This window comes from Maylandia zebra, linkage group LG13, assembly GCF_041146795.1.
Source record: "Maylandia zebra isolate NMK-2024a linkage group LG13, Mzebra_GT3a, whole genome shotgun sequence".
NCBI classification, from domain to species: domain Eukaryota; kingdom Metazoa; phylum Chordata; class Actinopteri; order Cichliformes; family Cichlidae; genus Maylandia; species Maylandia zebra.
Window position 1 is genome coordinate 23220699 of NC_135179.1, and position 21529 is coordinate 23242227.

The 21529-nt window shown below is 41.0% G+C and overlaps 1 protein-coding gene across 1 annotated transcript in view; it reads right to left on the reverse strand.

Annotated features, from left to right (window-relative positions):
• macrod2 (mono-ADP ribosylhydrolase 2) overlaps positions 1–21529 on the reverse strand; it is a 424084-nt gene that overhangs the window by 25654 nt on the left and 376901 nt on the right. Inside the window, exons 9-11 of the mRNA XM_076891831.1 lie at positions 10151–10229; positions 3614–3652; positions 1921–1980 (exon numbers count right to left, since the gene is read on the reverse strand). Of these exons, the coding sequence (XP_076747946.1) occupies positions 1921–1980; positions 3614–3652; positions 10151–10229 (178 nt within the window). The remainder of the gene's footprint in view (positions 1–1920; positions 1981–3613; positions 3653–10150; positions 10230–21529) is intronic.

Below are 21529 nucleotides of genomic sequence, written 5' to 3' on the forward strand. Positions count from 1 at the left end.
TGCTCTAAAGAGGTTCGAGTCCAGCTTGGAACTCCGTGCCAGCTTTCACCTCCGTGTCTCAGCCACCTTTTTACCTCTCTTGGTTTTTCTTTCTATAGCTTGTGGCGTCTGCATGCTGTGCTTCTGTTTCATGTGGATTACATCACAGCACAGCTCATCACACACACACAGAGTCAGTCTGTGACCCCCACCTTTCAAATACTCCCCAGGGATGTTTGCCGATGACGTTGGATCATGTTAGCTTCATTTGAAGAAGAGATAAAATGCTGTTGATCAAACTTGAAAGCCACCTGCGTTGTTCTTTTAATATGACTTAATCGTGCATCATGTATGCTATGCTGTGTAGTGGAATATCCTTTTTGAAAATTAAATGAAATATATGCATTATAATAAGCTGTATTTTGATGCTGTCTAGTGTTCAAAAACAGAAGCTGCTGTGTTGTTTGAATGGTGAGTTCTACCACAGGTTACTTGCTCTTTTATGTTTGGCCTGGGTGTATGTGTTAATTGTGTGCTTTTAACTGTCTCCTTCCTTGAGTCCACTGAGGCGAAAGAGGCCTTTTGCTTGTGAGGTGACAAAAGAGCTGTAAATGCAGCAGTGCTTCTGTGTGGGACGGAGAGATCCTATAATTACCTTCAGTCCACTAACCAGTGTATTTATCAGGGCAAAACATTGGTGAAAACCTTGATGTTTTCCCTTCATCGGTACTGTGACTAAAAGCCCCTCATATCTGACCCATGGACTGTGGCGTGAATTCCCTGAAGAGTAATGGATCCCACAGAGGCATATTGACAGACACACTTCATCAACTCTGCTGCAGAGTTGATGCTTTTTTTTACAAAAAGGTCCTTCACTACACCAATGACTATAGTGCATGAAAGAGTGAAATACATATTTTAGTTGCTAGAAGAGCTTGCTCTGGTACACACAAGTAGCACGAGGCTCTCAAGCACCTTATAATGTCTGTTTTATGTAACTGACAGGTTGTTTTTGCACTTAGCGTTTCCTTTGCTTTGTGCAATCTTGAGTGTTTTCGATGATTAATCCCACCTATGTGCTACATTGAACCAGACCTAACCTTTACAGTGCAGGCAGCACAAAATCATTTCATTGCCTCCCTGTGAGAGAGGTTGTGTCAAGGACTGACTGTTCCCATGCTAGAAAGCTGTGCCAAGGCCTTTTGTGAATGGATTAGTTACTATTAAGCTGCGGGGCCTGATAAATTAGGATTTATAAAGATTATTACAAAATACTTATGCCCTTCTAATGCTGATGATTGAATTTGTGAATCATACTGAATTACTGTGGATTATGGCAAAGGTATGTTGAAGAGGCAGGGAGAAAGACTTATTGTGCTTTGTTGAGGAACACAGAATGCTGTGGCGCCCTTGAAGTGACTGCACTATCTAGACCAGCCTCTCACAATCAGTGAGAGGAACGGTTTCCCCAAAGACAACAGCCATGACTGCTATCTTCAAAAAATTCCTTGCAACCTTAAGGCTTGAAGACAAATGGATGGTGTACGATTTTAATTGCCTACTAACACCCTCCAGTGTAAGAATCTAATTATCTTTGGTCCATCGTATCGGAGAAGCCTATAATTGTTTCAATATTACACATCCAAAGGGGCTGAAACTGCAGAATAGCCAGATAATGGCTTCTTAAACAAGTTTGCCTCTAAGAAAACATTCTTTTAAAAAGACCGAGCTTCATCTTGTATTCATTTCCCCAAAGAGGAACTTGGCATCAGAAGAGCAAGAGATTACTGACCAAGAGAACGCTCCTTTACTTTATACACACACAACAATTGTTTTTAAAGTAAACACATATCAGTGTTTCCTCTGCCAGTAAAGTTTCCCTGGCACGTTAAGAAGAAGGAGCCGGAACAAACGTGCACAGTCAGAACGAGCGCACTCTACCTCTGGTGTTGTCCTCACTCTCTTCCTCGGTTGCTGCTTTGGTAGGTGGTTTTGTGTTATCTATAAATCAACAAAAATAAATGGTGATTCAGTTGAGCAGACACATCCTTATCCCAAAACGCTACCAGGAAGCAAGGAGCATGTCGTTCTGGCATCAAGGTGAGTGAGATGGTGTGAGTAAAGCTGACTCTTTGAAGCAGTGATTATTCTTGGCCGTTCTGTCTCTGTGGACCACGCGACAAAAGCCCGTGGGAGAGCATGATGTGTTTTGTTTTATACCTGCCTGATAAAAATGACGCTGGTGGGAGAAAAGGGGAAGAATGTGAGGCTTTGACACCAACTCCAGACCACAGTCTGGGACAAAAGCGTCATTCCGTGTGAGAATTGCAGTCATTTGAGCCTTTGAATAGCTTCCAGGCTGACTGATTCAAACTCTGGCTGATGGAGCAGAATAAAAGGCCAGTCTTTGGCACCAGTGCAGAAGCCCATCAAACAAGGCCAAACTGGACCAGGAAAGGGCTAGTATGATGATACAACAGAGCCAGGAATTATCAGGGGTTGTTTCAGTATAGTGTGGTACTGTATGCAGCATAAAATAGCTGGTGAGGAATACAATAATAAAAACCCAGCACACTTGGTCAAGACAAGAAAACAGTTCCTCTCGACCAAGCCTTTACGATTCAGCCACATTGTTTCACTTTGGAATATCACATTTTACAGTGCGCTTATAAAACAGCCCTTTTATGTTCACCCAAAGTGAAAACACACATGCGTGTAATTGGTAGATCATGGGGGTGACTTTTGGAGGAAAACATTTTGATAGCACCCTCGTTTCTACATCTACAGTAATCTGAAGACTTTCTTCTGCAGACTGTAAAACTAACATTGCTTTTCGCTCAGATGGCTGCACATGTACTATGAGGTTTGAGCAGTTAGATGTGGGAAAACCTCACTGCTAATCCCACTGTGATCACAATTAAAAAAAATAAAATAAAAGCTCTTCATGTACTGCTTTGCAACACTCTACCTTGGAGAGAATTGCTACAGGCGGTATCAAACATTTATCAAACAGCTCATAAAACTGAATTTTATACTGTACGTCTGCAAGTAACAACCAAACTGCTGTTATTGTTATTATGTTATTATGGCTATTGTTTCTGCTATTCAAACGCACACACGCGCTTCTATGTGGCCATCAGTTTGTGTCATTGCTTATTCAGGACATCAGCGCACAGACAAATGTCAGTAGTTTATCCTGATAAGCAGTATCTGGTACCTTCAGGCTTCGTTCCAAGATGGTGTGTTGATAAAAGCATTATGCGCTGACAGTTTGTGTTTGTGCTATCACCCGGTGCACGCTGTGGAGGGATGTAGCTCTGCTGCTTCTTTGTCGCTCGCTTTAGGTGGTCTGAAGGCATTGTGCCCGTAAGCCGGATGAAGAGAATGGTGTTGGGAATTGGCTTTGATATAAGCTCTTGTAATGTAATGCACCTGACATGAAGTATTTTTAACAGCGATGAGTCAGGCCTGGGATTCAACTTGTCGCTAAATGCATAAACATTCAATTTCGTCTGCTTCGCGAAACCCAGCAAATCACTGTCATAAGCTGAAGCTACACCACTCACTCACCCTCTGTGTGCTTTAATGGAGGTGTTAAGGTGAAAAGGCAACCATGAAATATTCTGTCACTCACCTTCCTTCGGCGGCTCCTCTGTAACCTCCATGTCATTGTCTGGCAGAGGGGGAGAAAACGACAGCGTGTCAAACCAGGCTCTTTTATAATGCACGAGCCGACTCATGGCAACATGATTATAATATTAGAATATCACAGTGTTATGATGCCGACTGCTGAAACCAAACAATGAAACTCGAACCTGCACCCACCCCTGTAAATCGGGGAAATACGATCACATTTGTGTGTTCCAAAAGCTTTTCGCTGAAACTCTTTCACCTCCTGTTCCTCATCACACTCAACAACCTCCTTCAATTTCCCACCAGATGGCCTCGGATATCGAGAGTTATTACACCAAATGACTGAGTATGTGGGTATATGTTTGGGGAGAGGGGGTCACATTCGTGAAACATTCTTTTCCAATTATATCTATGCTGGTAGGCTCAGCATAAATGACATAAAGCCTCCCATTTCCTGAAAATACAAGGACTCCAGGCTGGCGTGGACAACTGCGTCTTTAAAAAAAAACAAAAAAAACCCCTTTGATTTTCTCTTCTTTTGTCTGTAAGTCTATTGTGTGAGACAGACTGAGTGTACTAGAGGTGTTCTGGGTGGATGAGTTGAGTTGCACAGTGCGAGATGAGACGGATGCTTTGGATGTTTATGCTTCAGGAGGAACTGCAGAGTGAGAGATGAGGCGAGAGAGGAACTGTGGATGCCTGCTCACGGCTCCTACACACGATACGCACTCATAGACACTCAGATCTTGCACAGCTCAGCATGCCTCTAGATGCCTTGTGTCAGGCCACTATATACACAGTACATGTGTACTTGCCTTTTTCATGTGCACAGTTCATATGAATGGATTACATTATTTGTGAGGGCACGTGTATTTTTATGTGTGTGTGTGTGGCTGTGCAGGAGTCTGTGAAATGATTGCACTGTGGTTAACAAGCAAAAGCAAGCGTTAGCTTTGATGAAAGGCTGTTGTCATCTGTTCTGTAGAAGTGTAACCATCAGAGCTCCCAGTGGATCCAGCGACAGGCTTTTCTTTTGTATAACACTGAATAAAAGGGTACAGTGCATTAATCTAACCCTGCTTGGGGAAACAAAGGAAGGTCCACTGATACAGTACTACAACAGCGCAAGAATGGAAACATCAGGTGTCTCATCTCCGGCCACACATGATTCTGCTATGATCACGGCTCAATACAGGGAAGGTGCAGTATGTTTTAGTCCAGAACGACCCGTGTGACACCTTTTTTTGGTTCTTGCTTTCTTTCTAGGCCATAAAACCAAAGAAATCGCAAACGCATACACATTTAAACAGGATGGCGTGATATGATAACTGATGAGAAAGGATCAGCTGTTTGACAGTACACAGGCTTATTCACGCTCTAAGAAATAGATGACAAGATTGATTCTGCTCTCATGTCTGCATGCTAAATGCGAAACAATAGCTGGTACATGGTTAGCTTAGCATAAACTTTCTAAGCAGGGGAAGAGAAATCTACAACCACGTAGCAAAATTAAATAATTATCCAATCGGAGTGACAGTGAAACTCCAGGAATGTTCCCGAACTGGACCAATAATAATGTATAGGTACAGTTCTGTGCAAAAGTTTTGAGCTACCACTCATTTCTTTATATTTTCTAGGAAAACTAGAAGTCGGTGCAGAGATTTATCGAAGCGTGCAAACATATATAGAAATTGAGTATATAAGGTAAAAATAGGGAAAACTGATTGTACAGTAAAAACTGTACAATCTAATGTGCAACTCCCCCCTTATATCCAAAGGGGTCAGCACAGTGGATCGGACATGTTGCCACTGATTATGAGTCCAGTTCTTGTTTAATTTAGCATACCTTAGCCCTTTCTGCATGTTTCCCCTTCTTATGAATGGCTTTTTGAAAGCCACGCTTCCAATAACAGCACATCTGATGAGGTTTCAGTGAACAGTAGATGGATCAGCTGAACGACCATGGTCGTGATTTTCAGATACTTGTTTTGTCCAGTTACCTGAGATTTTTTTAAGAACACACTGCACACCATATCAAGATCTGTCAAGTGTTTTGGTCAACAGCTCTTCGGGCATCACCCTGTTGGTGCAAAAATAATATTTTATGTCTGTCGGGCTGTGTTATCTTTGGCATTTTTCATAGCTTCAACCAAAGAAATTGGAACAAATGATGCGTTTTTGTGAGAAGCTTCTAGTAACAAAATGCCCAAAGATACAATTTAAAACTGTTTTTTTTTGTTAAGCTGTCTGTAGACACAACACTGAGTCATCCCTCAAGTTAGGTGCCTGTTTTATGTTTGAATGATTCATGGTTCAGTGTCCAGTGGCTTAACAAACTAAAAACCACTCCTTTGAAAATGGTGGTGTACAAATGAGTGAAAAAGATAAACATGCACAGACTATCAGAACTACTGTGCAAGACCACTTTAAAAAATGACAAGACAGTCTGGCTATTTGGAAGCAAAATAAACAAGAAATAAGAATTGCTGCAAGGCTTTTGCACGGTCCTCAGTATTTTTTCTCCACTTTTGATGGAGCTCAGCTCTTTTCCAGTGTTTTATGCTATGCTAAGCTTAGCTGTCTCCAGCTTTTTAACAAATAGATATGAGAGTATTATTGATCCTCTCATCTGACTCTTGGAAAGAAGTATTGACCCTATCATTAAATTCCTAATAGACGATGAATGAACTATTCCTTTAGGGTTACATATTCACGCACAAATAGGAATACCTTGTGAGAAACGATATGGCCATATTTAAATTTAAATAGTGTCCCTAAACCGAGCAATTCTGAACGTTTAAATTATCAGCGAGTGACCATGACCAGCCAACACCAAAAACACAGATAAGCAGCTCATAACATTTGTCCATTTTCATGTCTGATTTATTCACAGGCTTCCCAACATTTTTCAAATATGAAGGGCTAAAGCAGGAACCTCGTATCTGCCGAAGCTGACTGAGAGACTCAGTGTGCTCCCTGACAATAACATCACTAACACACCGTGGTCTCCTCATTTCCCTGCCCTGAGGGATAGCCTCGTGAAACCAACACAGACTTCATTTTCACCCCTCACAGGGATCCTGTAGCCCTTCATATGCTCCGTCAACAAATTACATGTGTGTGATAAAAGCCTGTGCATACCACAGCTTTACTGCTGTAACAGCAGTGGTGTGGTTTGAGGGGGTTCTTTTACTATGGACATTTGATGGCCGGGTGGGTGTGTGCGTGTGTGTGGGTTAGGGGTTAAGAGGCGAGGAACATACAGTGTGTATTAAAAAGCTATGTAAATAAATGTCAACTGGAAAGTGGGTGAAACAGTTGGAGAGAATGCAGCAGCCTCTGCAGTCCTGTGGTCTGTGTTAATATTGTCAGCAGTGTGGCTGATTGAGGAGAAGACGAGATGGAGCCCAGCTTGTGGGCAGCCACCCGGATCATATTAGTGGAGGAGTGTACCCAGAATCAATTTCAACATGCTTTCACTCTCTACAACTACAGATGCCTGACTGCTTCCATACGCGCAAATAATATGTGGCACGGGAAGCGTGTGGTCAATCACGCCAATCAGAATACATAATAGAATCGTGTTTTATGATTAATTGCATTGATTGAGCTCTGCTACTTAATCAATTAATGTTCATACTTGATAGTTTCGCCTTCTAAAAAAACCCCAACAACAAACAGCTTGTGCTGCTGTGTGCTTTAGCTTGTTCGTGTATTTGCATGATTCACTGTTGATGTTAGAGGGGAAAACTCATGACTCCAAAAGATCCAAAAGCATGCCGATCTTCACGAGCTACATAAAATACTCTGTGTGACTGTGAGGACTCCGTCGTTACTCATCAAACAGCTGCTCCATTGCTCAAATACCAGGCAGTTCTAATCTTTAAAAAAACAAATTAAAAAAATCCACTTCCTGTTTTGTGAACGTGTGCCACAGTTTATGTGCCTGCATGCAGGTGTGTCTGAGTATTCATGTCAGCACAGGCTATTTTTCAGTTTCCTCCCTTTGCAAAGGAGTAACCGTATTTTGGCTCTCGCACACTGACAGCTTGTGGAAATGCACATTGTAATAAAGCAATTTCCTGTATGCAAATGTCCTGTTTACACATTCCTGCTCCAGTCATTGTCACTTGACAGATTGCTTGAATATGAGGAAAGCGGCTATACTGTGAAAAATGAGAATAGTAAGACTTCAATAAAAAAAAAAAAAAAAATCCATTGTATGTGTACTTGCCACTGTAGACATCCTTGAAACTGATGTCACGGGGAAGATCCCGAGTTTCGCATAACCACACACACACATACAAATTACAGAAAGATCAAGGCCACCATTCACAAGAGCTCTATAACAGTATGCAAATAAAGGAGGTGATGGAGAAGCTTCTCCTCAATGTAATGGGGAAGAATGAAGGGTGTGAAGGGTTAAGGAAATGGGCATGTAGCACAGGAATAAAGGGAGACGTGTGTGAGAATAAGTAAGGAGAACAGGAAGTGCAGACGTGACAGAGGGTTATTGAAAGCGAGAGGATGCTGCAGGAGACAGAATGGTCTCAAGTCTCTGTGTGATGCATTCAGTGTTGCCGTAAGATCTACCTGACTGTCTATCACTAGCAGAGAGGATGATGAGACGTGCTGAAAGTGTTCGAGCACACCTGCAGAGCTAATTCACAGCCTCTGATTCACTACTGCCATTCTGCGCAGGCTAAATGCAAGTCTTTTCACACTATGGGGTTATGCATTACCTACCATGATGCAATCATACCAATCAGCACTTCTTTCTTCAAAGAACACCTTTCAACTACTGTTGGAAGCCATCTACGTAGTGCAGCGTGGCTGGATAAAACACACGAATCCTGTCGCTTCTGTGAGTGTCTACATTCACAGCATAAGTAATTATTTTAGTATTCTTTTCTTCCTTAAGGTAAAACTTGAAAGAAGTTTTGTTTTGACAGAGAATTAAATTCTTTCAACTTACAGATGAGGTGAAAGATGAAAAGAGGTGTGGGTGAGGGCGGTGTGAAGGTGTCTGGCTAACTAAGACAGTGACCCTGAGTGGGAATGTCATGCTTATTAAGCCAATTATCCTCTCCTGCCCACAAAGAGGAAAGATGGGCAAAGGTGGCCCTGACCTCAGGGGTCAAAGGACACGTGACAGGTAAGACACTGATGTCAAAAGCACTTGCATCACGGTGTGTGCTGTAGTAACCTTTTGAAATGACCCCAAATTTAATCAAAGACTGACCTCGGCCTCCCTTATTAGCAACTCATTACATTTTGGTACACAATAGTTTTTAAAGATTTTGCTCAGAGTAATGTGAGTCTCAAAACTTTTCTGAATGCCCTACGTGGCGCGCACACGCATACACACAAGCTGTCATTTTGCTTCTTCCCTGTTCCCAATCACAGGGAGATACAGGCCATTTATCCACTCACAGCACTTTTTAAATGGTGAGAGTGATAACTGGAGAACAACAGCTCCAGATTCTCATCTCAAAGCACTAATATGATGAGACGGGTGCTGGGTGCATGGGGGCAGGCAGTATAATTAAGGTCTCTCTTCGGAATGTAATCTTTTAGGGAAGAGTCTGGGCGGGGAGCGGGAGAGATGACGGGAGTGCAGGGAGAACAAAACACTCTCCATCTGGGAGCAGCGAGATGAAGGCCTGAGAGCCGGTATTCCGTTGGGGAGGTGAGGAGTGAAAAGTGAGGTAAATGGAAGGTAATGCTAGGCTGGTGAAGCCAGCCAGCCTCTTTCAGCTCCCCAGCTATTCAACTCAATCCTCTGTGGAACCCCCATCAGAGCTGGTGACTGCTCCCGGTCCCCGGAAAAAAAGATGATGGCATGAAAGGGGGGAGGGAATTGAGCAAGGGACAGAAAGGAGAGTGGGAGTAGAAGATAATGGATGTTTGTTTATTTCACACACACACACACAATTGGAGAGCAGTAACCAAGAGGATGGTCACAGTTGCTATGCATCCCGGAATATTTTAGCTTTTTTCAGGAGACAATTGCTGTTGTGTACTATTATTACAGTCAATCAAATCCGGCATTAAATTCTCATCAAACTATCAGTGATCACGTGAAATATCAGCTCGCTCATTCACGGCAAGCACACGAACCATTAGACAGCTATTATAGGTCAGGTAGATCGTGAGGCAATATGTAGAGAACCTGACACTTATTTTATCAACCTTGTCGGCATAAATTCTCACCGCTAATCTCCCCAAAGGCTGCGCGGTTGGTTGCGCTGAATATGTTTGCATTTGAAGGTGTCACCCAAACCTGACAGGTCCTTACACTACTGCTTCCAGGAACAGGATAATTCTCGCTGCAGATGTTTCCAAGGATACACAAGGTCACTTCCTAACTAACTGAACACATGTATGCATATGTTCAGTTACTTAGGCGGTGACATCACAGGTTGTCCAAAACTTGGAAAACTTGAAGAAAGTCAGCGTGTTAATCAATTCAACAACAAAGTGTCAGGTAGCAGAAGAAATGTAATGATCCAGCAAGGATGCGAGTGATTACACGTACCTTGAAACATGACAGACATTTTCTTCTTGTAGATGGCAAAATCAGTCTCGAGGAAGACGCAGAAAATGACCCGTTTGATCTGCACGGGAAGAAGAAAAGATACGGAAGAGTAATTAACGAGCATGTTCATTGCTGAAAGGGCTCTCTGTGAATCTGATGAAGAAAAACTAACCGGACAAATTTAGATCTGACAATAGTGGTCGCCATGCGGTAATCTAATTAGTTACCCCAAAGACCATCTAAACAATACAAGCTGGGACAACTTTTGGCACATAGTACGGCACATTACATCAGAATAGGCATTATTTAATGGGGCGTGTGATAAGGGCATAAGCCTCTGTATGGGAACGGACATTAAATCAACATTAAAAGTTAAGGAATAAACTTGAAAATTACAAGAGGAGTAGCAAATTAATTATAAAGCCATAATTAAAAATGCTGAAAAGAAAAACACGGAGTAATTACATTTTGTACTGAAACCTCATTTAAATGCCACAGATACATATTTTGTGAAATCAAAAGCGCTTAATATAAAACAAGATTTTGACTTATTATTTCCTGTTTCGATGTCATAAAAAACAGTATTCTGAGAATGCTTCCCAAACTAACAACAAGGATCGTTTCATTAGCTATTAAACTTCAGTCAGACCCTGAAATATCTGGAGCCGCTACCATTTCCCTTTAAAACAGGCAGGTCTTCTGCACTGTGTCAGTGCACTGTTATTTAGTAGGTTGTTCCAAGCATCTTGCCACAGTTCTGTCTCAGGTGCTTCTGTCTCTACGTGGAAGCAGAGCTCCACAGGGGTGGAGGGGGGGATACCATCTGTTTCAAGTTTCCTTGTTGTTTTTGTCACTGAAGTTAGTTCTTTATGCATCTGGCTTTATGCTTGCCATGCTAATAAATTTGGCCCCAATCAGACCCTCTGAAACTGTGTGATGCATAAGAGCCTAAAACAAGCCAGAGCTATAAAGTGACTTGACTGATGATGCCACAGCCTACTGTCTTCTGTTATTGCCATGGGTTTCTACTTGCTGCTAAGATAAAGTAAACAAATGTATTCTACTGTATGCCAGTGGGAAAAAAAGGTCTACAAAATTCAGCACAGGGGGTTATGAAGGCTCCTTTCTATTTTATAAACTAAACAAACAGCAGATAAATGGCGGAATGAGCTCACTGACTCCTACACTTCACTTGGCAAGAAGTTATAGTTGCAAATATTAAATATTAATTAACCTGCTATTTCCTCTGCTGTTTTTTTGGCCCAGTCTAAATTCATAATTGTTATGTTTTTCACTTAGGAACTCTAAGCACACTGAATACTGAATGGTTTCAACCTTAAAGCACAGAGAGGATGGATAGATGTTAGGTTACACAGAAGTCTGGTTGCCTGGAAGACTTAATAATATTAGCAAATAATCATGTAATCTGAATAAATCTGTATAAATGCATCAGAAAGATAAACTTTTGTTTTATTTACCTCTACATAAGTTTAATTTTTCACCTTCTAAAAGAAGAGGCCTGCTTTGGGTTTAAGACAGATCCACTGGCACTGTGTTTTCCACACTTTGACAGTGTATCTAAAAACGATTCATAGAACTCAGAAGAAAGAGGTCACCTCTTTCAGTCTCACCCTTCTCCAGCAGAGTCTTAGATGTGCAGGCATCAGTCACGGTCACAGAGACGCATTACACACCACGGCAGCAGATAATCGCTTGACTGAATAATGGCAATTTTACACAACAGCCGTAATGCTAGCTATCTGCTCGCCATCCTCCTCCGTGCAGGATTTTATGTTCCAGTGGAATAAAGGGGGCCCACCAGCTTTACCCCCATTCCTGACCTAACCCAGCACAAGGATCCAATTCAAAGAGACACCCTTCTGGTGCTCATACAGACATACATCTATTAATAGTTTATGATCAGTGCTTTGGAGTAAATGTTAGGAGCTGCATCTCGGATGGTAACATTTTATTTTGCTAGATGTCTTGGGGGGGCTTTGTTCATAAAATGTAGACTCACTCTCTCAACCCTTCAACCCTGACAGAAAATGAAAGAATGTTTTAAGCCTCCTTTGAAGTCGTGGGCTTGCTGACAAACAGAAAAAGCAATAATACGGCAAGATAGTGCATACCACTGGGTGCTGGAAGGCCACAGGACAGCAGCTCCCCAGGAATTTCCATCACTCTTTTGTGCCGCTCCATTCTAAAACCGACTGCCCACTGTGAAACAGGATGAATCATGGATTCATGCTTTGCATCGCACAAAGAGGCTGGTGTGCGCGTGCATTTGGACACACACATACCAGGGGTGCTGATTACATTCTGCGTATGCACTATTAGATGCGATAAAATGGGAAATACTGCTCTGAGGGAATATGAGCTAAAGTCAAAAAAACAAAACAGAAAATCTTTGTATCCATGTCATGTATACGCTCTCTGTTTCTCTCTCCCTTGTCAATCTTTTTGTCTAGTTTCTGTTGCTCCGCGTCCACATTCTGCACAAGGCTCAGGCAGCGTCTTTTATTCTGCAGATCAGAAATACATTGTATGGTCTTTGACAGACATCAGCTAGACCAGGATGCCAAATGAAACCAAAAATGCCGGTGCTGAACATTGACATTCAGCCTGTATCTAAACAAAGTGTTGCAAAGAATTCATAAGAGCCAGAGAAGGTCTGATCTGTGACTCTTTCTTTAAAAAAAAAAAGTACATTTCACTAGTTTGTACCTTAAAAAAACAGAGGCAGCGTGTCACCTGCGTGCACAGGTATTGTAGCATAGTCATCGGAAAATGATCCATCTAACAGATTCCCTGAATAACAGTCAGACCCCTGTGCACCTGATGTTTTAATCATTATTTTACATGGACAGGGAACAACACACAAATCATTTTATGGGATGATACACATAATGTGACTGCTGTTATTCTGGAAGGACGACATGGTGAAAATTGGTTCTACAAAAAAGCCATTTCTGGCCAACCAGGGTGAACGTGAGGATTAAATGAACACTGCAGAGTAAATAAACTGTTATTAAATACTTAATTTTAGATTTTTGACTTTGGAGTGGAGATCCCATATTTCAGTTTGAGGATGTGAATCGTGCATGTGTGTGTGTGTAAAGTGTGCACCCTGTGGTTACCAAGGTTGGAAAAGTTAATGGAAGACTAATTAGAAAGCTGGGATCACTGCATGATAACCTGCCCACTCATTACTCATCGCTGATTGGAGGGATTTTTGTTAGGGTGAGCACAAAAGGACCAGGTCCCCTGGCTGTACACAGTGCGGACGGTCATATTAACAGAAATGCTGCAAAGGTTATTGAGAGAAATGATGTGTTTTCTGTCTTTGCTTAGGCATGAGTAAGCTTGTGGATGCTTTATTAAAACAAAACAGGCCCTTCTTTAATTTAAAAGCAGTTAAAGTGAAATTTAAGATATCTTTTAATGTATTCCAGCACTGTTTTAAAGGTGTTGAGATCCTAATCACAACACTTTTAAAACAGGGCTAATTAAAAATAGTGCACAATGCTTATTTTAGTAAACTTCCCACAGATGAAAATCACCAAGTGTGAGAGTGAGTGATTTAAAGGATAGAAATCAAAATATTTGAATCATTGAAATTATGTTGTTTACTTCCTTTGACTTATTATGACTTATTATGGTTCTAAAACCCGTATATTCACAGACTGGCAAAGTCTCTTAGGCACCCCCCAATTGCATTACAAATCCTGGCTTATGAATTGTGAACTAAAAGTTGGATGGTTCTTCTACTCTTGAGCCCAAAGTTGGACTCCACCTCTGCCCATTTTAAATAAGCAAGCTTGGGCTCAGAGCAGGTGGCGATATTTCGGGAACTTGTTTTTTTCTCCCTCTCTCTCTCTGCGTGGCCAAGTTTTAATTATGATTTGTGGATTTAGCGTTGCCAAGGCATTGATTTCCTGCATATTGGTTTTCAACACAGTCATAGAGATTCTGTTTTTGGCCTTTCACTTTGCAAATGCGATTGCTGATATTTCTCCAGATTCTCCGAATCTTTAAATATTATGTATATGATGAAATCCCCAAGTGGGAAAACATTACTGTAAACTATAAACTGTTCCACTATTTCCCATTATCTTCCGAGGCCTCTCCCTGCCTTTACTTTTGATAGATTCTCTCACTAATTAACACTTTCCAATAATATCTTAATATTTTAGAATTTGACATGATGCCTTTGAACTACGTTCAATTTAGTATCGGGTTTAAAGTATTTTCAAATTAGTTGGGTCTCTTTTTAGTTACATTTCTCACAAAATCTCAACTTTAAAGGAGACAAAGGTTGTTCAGTATTTCATTCCTGATGAATTAGTATTAATTTGTTGTGATTTTTACAACGAAGTATGCCTGTTTTCTGTTGTTTCATTAAAATGCTCTCTAAAACACTTTGTTCATCTAGCCTAATCAACTCAAAACCTATAACTCTCTATTATAATTGTGAACAAACAGGTCTCAGCCAAACTGTCTATGTATGAGACTAATTAAAATGATAATGCCATGAGTTCACCCCATGCATTTGTAACTCATTAGCGTGGCACATGAAATGCTGAGAAACAAGATTTGGGAGTGGCTAGCTCTGTGACATGGTGCCAGACGCGTGTGCTGCTGTGTTCATGAGCAGCATGAGACGATATGAAATTGCCATTAGCAAACGTCTCGTGTTTTCATGAAAATCTGTACGTGATTTTTAATTTGTGTATCGGTGGTTCATCATTGTGGCATGCAGCTCACCAGGTGCAGCAGACACCTACTGGCTGGCTAACAGATAAGCTGTCATAGCTGGCCACCCATGCCCATAATTACATTGGAGGCACTGCCAGCAGAATCTGACATGCAGGATCCACGTACGCACTTTTGCTACTTGCATTTCCTTCTTGGTTCTGTCACAAACAATAATAGGGACAGGTTGCCCTAGCATGTCTCCGCCAGCTGGAGCCTGAACCCAAGGGAGAGCTGTGTCTGTGTATCCTATGCCGCCTCGTTACAGGCGCGCTGGCGGATGTAGAATCCTGAAAGCTTACATCCAGATGGACAGCAACAAGAGACTGATATACAGTATTTGTAGCAGAAATAATTAATTCCCTTTATTCAAAACATGTTCAGGGTTGTTACTGAATGGACCCTGGGTAGAAGTACACCTTGGCAGGTCACCAATCCATTAGCGCAGAGGAGCATATTACTGTATATACCATACGTACTGTATTGTGTTCGTTTTTTTTGGGTTTTATTCATCTCTGACGTTACATATGTAACATATGTGACGATATGTGACATATGGGTCTTTTACGTCAGTTATCATACACTACTAGCACATGTCATTGTTTGATACTGATTGAATAATTTCAGGGAATTATTCGTGAGACAGAAATATCTCCATAAAACGCTGCCGTCTAGCTGCATCATCAAAGCCATAATCAGTGCGCACTCGTCTCCTTTGTTGTCGAACGTGCTGGATTGGATAGAGGGTTCACTCTGAGGCAGGTGGACCATATCCAGGTTTATTACTGACGTAATTACACACAGCTGTGTCCCCCTCACCACTGATGCGCGGAGCCTGCAGCGAAGGAAAAACTCAGCTTGCATATGGCGTTTATGTATCGTCTATGTAAACACACAACCACGCCGAAACATCTAGGTCTTTCGCGACCACAATGGCGCAACGGGCCGTTGCACGTTTTGCTACTTCAAGTCTCCTTGTCGCTGTGACATCCCCCGTGCCTGCTCCGTTTATCTAAAGCAGAGATTAAGCTGGGAGCAGGACTGACAGTAGATGCCAGACGCTGGCACTGGTTACGCAGGCAAAGCCGTGAGTGGCTCCTCCATTTGACTTTGATTGCCCTCTCTGCCGAGAGAGCTCCGGCTTCACCTGCAGCAGACTGGTGAATTATCATTTCAAAGAAGTGCCCAGAAAAGGTTATCCCTTTGAACAAAATGCCTCCATCCATACATCAAAGGACGAGCTTGACAGTGGGCTTTGAGAAGGCACGGTTACGACCAAAGCCTGGAAGAAAGTGCTGAGCTCAAATTCTTACTTCCAAAAGCCAGTCGGCGTTAGATGCCCACTGTATCATGATAAGGGCAAGGGGATCGTCAATGGAGTTGGCTTAATATTGTAAAACAGACCTCCGATTTTGATAGACGCTTATGTACACAATTATGCATGAGTGCTCAGCACAGTGTGACTAAATAGAAGTGATAACATTCTGGTAAGCTGCCTGGTTATTTCATCAGTGTAAAACATCACTGCGCCGCTTCTAAGGCTGTACGCAGTGCAGAATATAAAACGTTTTGACAAGAAAACGCTGCCTTGCTAGATTTGGAAAATTCCATAAGATAATATATCAGCAATTTGTATGTTAATTCAACAAATGCTGCATGTGCCTCACATATTTTACACATTAGAGTTGAACAAATAGTCCCCACCGTATTATTCAGGCTTCATTGCTGCATGGCACTGTAGACGAAAATTGGAAGTACAGCATGCTTCAGGCATCGTGCATTTTACTGTAGCTCACATTTTCAAAAATTGTTCTCTCAGACTGAGAGAGACAGCATTTGACTTTCACAGGCTTTGAGCCGTTCCTGCCAGCTCCCACTGCCAGCAGCACAAGCTCTGTGCTATCTGATTTAAAAAAAAAAAAGACATGACTTCGTCAGGGAAAAGTCACAGTTCATCTGGTGCATTTTACTTCTTTATGGACTCCTCAGTATGTTAAGAACATCCAACACAACAGCTGTAATATTCTGTAGTGGCTGCTTTACTTCTGCAAAATGAAGAAGAATGTGATTAATGGTGCAATAGCCACCGCTGATAAATTTGCCAGTTAATATGAATGGTCAAATAATTATAATGATGGAATACCTGTGTTGATTCTATAGGGAATAGCATAAGTGTGAAGGAGAAAGATCGGCTCGTTTTCTAATCCTAAAGATGAGAAGTGCAACAGCAGATGAGGTCACGAGGGAATGATAAAGGAAGGACGAATATAAGAGGTGTATCTATGATCCATGACTGCATCGGTAATGATCTGACCTCTGGACTGCCGCTGGCCTATAACAACCTATACTGATGAGGTGTGTGTGTCTGTGTTAAGGTGGAAGGAGGTGTACTGTGATAACTTCTTCAAACGCTCACGGATGCATAAAGTCAGACCTTTTTATGTAGCTAAAAAGGAAACACAATATTTCTCTTTTTGTTTTGAGTCAAGGTAATGTGGTTAACTTCTTTATTTTGGCTTCTTGAGCGTTTTACTTCAAATATCTTTCCTATTGTAACATCTTTCAACATTGCAACTAATGGCTGTCTGTAGAGCAAAAACACATATTCTATGAAAAGTCCAAAGACAGTTTATTGAAAAAGGCATGGCTTCATTAAGAGATGTTACTACTAGATATCTACTACCTGATTTATGCTGCTGTCTTCTTCTACGCATCTTTAAATTGTGTGAAGGGATGATACCAGCTTTTCTTTACAAAAATACAGTTTGTCTCCACAACTGGATGAAACATATGCATTTCCTACCTCACGAAACCTTGAATTTTCTGACGCTCTGCTCATTTTCTGTTTTCCTACCCTATCGTTGCTAGCTTTTATCGCCCATCAGTTGTTGATATGCATTATCTGTTATATGAAAACATGCTTCCACATGCCCACAATTGCACTTGCTGATAAAACTGGTTGTAAGCCTGGGAAACTACTCCCCCAAAAATGCCCCACATTGCCTCTAGTGGTAACAATAAATACACTCAATGCTAGTAGAAAAAAAAAGAACCAAAAATAATAAGTGTAAACTCAGCTGCCTGTGAGGGAAAGTGGAGTATAGACACCCTGAACCTATAAGACCTTGCTGGCTGATGTAGTCATAACACAGTGGTTTATTTATTTATTTATTCTTTATTGTCAGATACTAGTTTCACACAAGAGTGAATACTTTTGGGTCCCGCAGCGGCAAATTTATGAAAACTGCGGTGTAATCTAAACCCAATGATGTTTACCGCTGAAAACAAAAATCTCTCTGTTTCCCAGATAAATCACTTTGGATGTTATCCCTCTGCAGTGCGCAGGATTTTGCAGCAGTCAGTGTGAGTCTCTGAATGATTTTTTGGCATGTCTGGCTTCTCCTTTTCAGCTGCATGTTTGCATTGCCTGTGCCTGACTGGTTCTGAAGGGGCTCTCCTTGGAGGAAATATGTGGTGTGATCCAGCCAGGTCCTCTCCACTTCGAGTATTACACAAAAGCTGCCAGATGAATGGAAATCCAATCACAGATCCCCAAAGCAGAATTCCCTGAACTACACACCGGCTGCCATGAACTGTAAATGGAGGACAAACAGGCTGTGGAGAGGCACAGAGGACACTGGTGATCTAAAATTTATCTTTAAAAAAAAGAAAAAGAAAATAACATATCCATGCTTCTTCAGGGAAAGAGAGTTGTGCTACAACTACTAGAAGACTGTACATTCATCCTGTGCATTACTCGTATATAACTAGCCAATACTTGAGCATGACGATGAGTGAGACAGCGTGTGGGCTCTCCTATCTCTTGCTACACGGGAATGCTAATAATTTTCTCTGAGGTGTTACCCACCTGTTTTTTCTTTTTCCTTCGCTTAATGCCATAAGGTCAGGAGGCGCAGGCATTAAAAAGTACGCTGCTTCGCACACACGTTCTTCTAAGTGAAGCTATTACCCCTGTGTTACGTTTATAATAAGCCACAATTTCAGGCGGAAATATGAATATTTTTTCCCTTTTGTTACTTCATCCAGTCTCTGCATTAGAATTGGCTGAAACCTCACAGAAAAGATTCATTAAAGCCCTTTTTTCCCTTTTCCCCCCTTCCAGTTCTTAACAGCGAGACAGTCTGAGTAATCCTCAATACTTCATTATTTAATGTCAAATTCAAAATCTGTTATTTTTCTTCTATCTGCCATTTAGAGACAAACTCGGAATTTAAATATTCTCATCATATTTCTAAAAACCATCCTGTGATGTCATAGGAATAGTTATCAGAGATTTTCATTACAAAAAAAGGGGACCCTGAGTATTTAAAAGAATTGTGTTAAAAGGGGCCGTTTTCACGTTAAAATACCGCGATAGCCACTGAGAGGATCTGACAGATTTACACACTGCTGAAGAAAACACAGGATGTGAGTAATGGCAAGAAATGTAACACAAAAAAGGGGAAAAAATCCTGAGAGCAATACCATATGGTTGCGTGGGCGACATCAAACATGAAAGCAAGCCTGAAACCAGAGGTGGTGTTTGACATAACTTATAAAGTGGAATGAAGATCTGAAATGGGGACGCATTAAGCAAATTTAAAACGTCCCGTTTAATGCAAACGGTAGAGAGTGTGTTTATTTAAAGTGGCAGCCTTGTAGATTAGGACAATCACCAAAATAGAGATTATAGTTAAACATTATAAGACGCATAAATCGTGAATAAATAAAAGAAATGTAGGAGAATATTGACTGCAGACTATAATATGCTAAAAGGTAGTTAACACAGCTTAGTTGAACAGTACAACAATGATAGGAGATCCATCTGTTCGTGAGATAAATGAGTTTTACAGAAAGCACAAAACACAGTCAGCGATTAAAATACAGTTTTGTAGTTTTGCTTCTTTCTGTGTTGTAACTGACAGCAGGAGACTGATAGGAGGTGCCTGAAGGTGTTTGCTCTACAGATGGAAGCCTGATTAGATATTGTAGATGTAAGTGGCTCACGAGGTTTATAGTGGGTTAATCAACCAAAGCAGAGGTAAGCCATGCAGATTTGTGTAAATAAGTGTCACCCACTGAAATATTTCTTTTTGATGACAAACATCTGTGTAATAGAAGATCTCGTCACTCAAAGGCTCAGCTACGTGCTGTTATATTATGACAAAGTGGTTACCTTTACAGCTGGCCCCAACACGCACATCGCACATCTGGATATCTGGATTTCATTAGCATCTGAGATTTAAAAAAAAATTATCTAAGCATTAACAGTGAAATTTAATATGTCTTGGTATAAATTCCTGAAGGCAGATTACATCTCAGTTCTATCGTATGACTGAATATATTGAAAATGCAGATGGAGAGCCAAATAACTAAAACACTGAACGTGCTTTTTCTTAGTTTTTGACTTTATGTCCTGCTTGTGTTTACTCTGGATGTGAGTATCTGCAGCTTACATGTGAAAGAATTAATGAGTTTGCATCCGGCTGGGATTTTACTGGCGTTTATGGCTGAGTGTTAACGTAATAAGCATCCAGCTGTGAGTGCCGTCAAGCTAAAATCCAACTTAGCTACAGATAAAAGAAAACCAAAGACCTCAAAAAGCCACCGATAACACTGAGAGCACATCGCGTTCAACTCTTCATGACCTTAAATTTAGAATACACTCCTGCAAAATGCAGAGTGAGGAAAGTCTCTTAAAAGTAATCTTTGTTATCATATATAGGCTAGCATATAGACTAGCACAATCATGAGGAGGAGGTAATACTCTTTACTCTCAGTGATTTGCATGATTTCTCTCAGACAGTAATATATCCATATATCCATATTACAGACAGTAATATATCCATATTACTGTCTGTTTTCTTATGTGTATTTGCATCCTGTGCACTTCAGGGAACAGAAACACACTTAAACTCACACCCAAGAAAAATAAGGAGCCTTTTCTGCACCACTGTATGACAACGTGTTTACTGGTTGCAGATTTAGTTTATTTTTTTCTTAAAGTTAGTAAGTAGGTAATCTCTTATCTACATATAGCAACTTTTAAGATAAATATCACAAAGTGCTTCAGAATAAAAAAGTAAAAAAAATTATAATAGTTTTAGAAATATAATAGAAATTTTACTTTTACATATCAGATAATGTACATGCAGCGTGCAGAAACACGTACTAATGTGGATGCAAATAACAGTTTAAAAGACAACAGAGAAAGTTGGAAGCCTGACTGATCAAAGAGTTCATGGAGGGTTACTGAAATAGGCGGGGCTGTGCCTTTCACACACCAAACAACAAAAACAACTTTCAAAAGTAATAATAAATTGATAAAGTGGGTCGAATTAGTGTGGAGAGGAGAAAAATCAAGCTCTGTGCTCAAGTCCTGAATGTGAATCCAACCTGTCACTTGGTGCCAGATCAAAACAAAACATAAAAAATGCAGTGGCATCCAATGATTAGTTTACTGGTAAATAAGCAAAAAGCTAACGCACATTAGGGCGAGACAGAGGGATATCAGACAGTGCTGTTATGTTCTTGTTTTTTTTTCATTGGTAACTTTAGAGGGTCGTACCTCTAGAGACATGATGACTTCGCAGGGGGTTAAACTGGATTTTACCACGAGCAGCA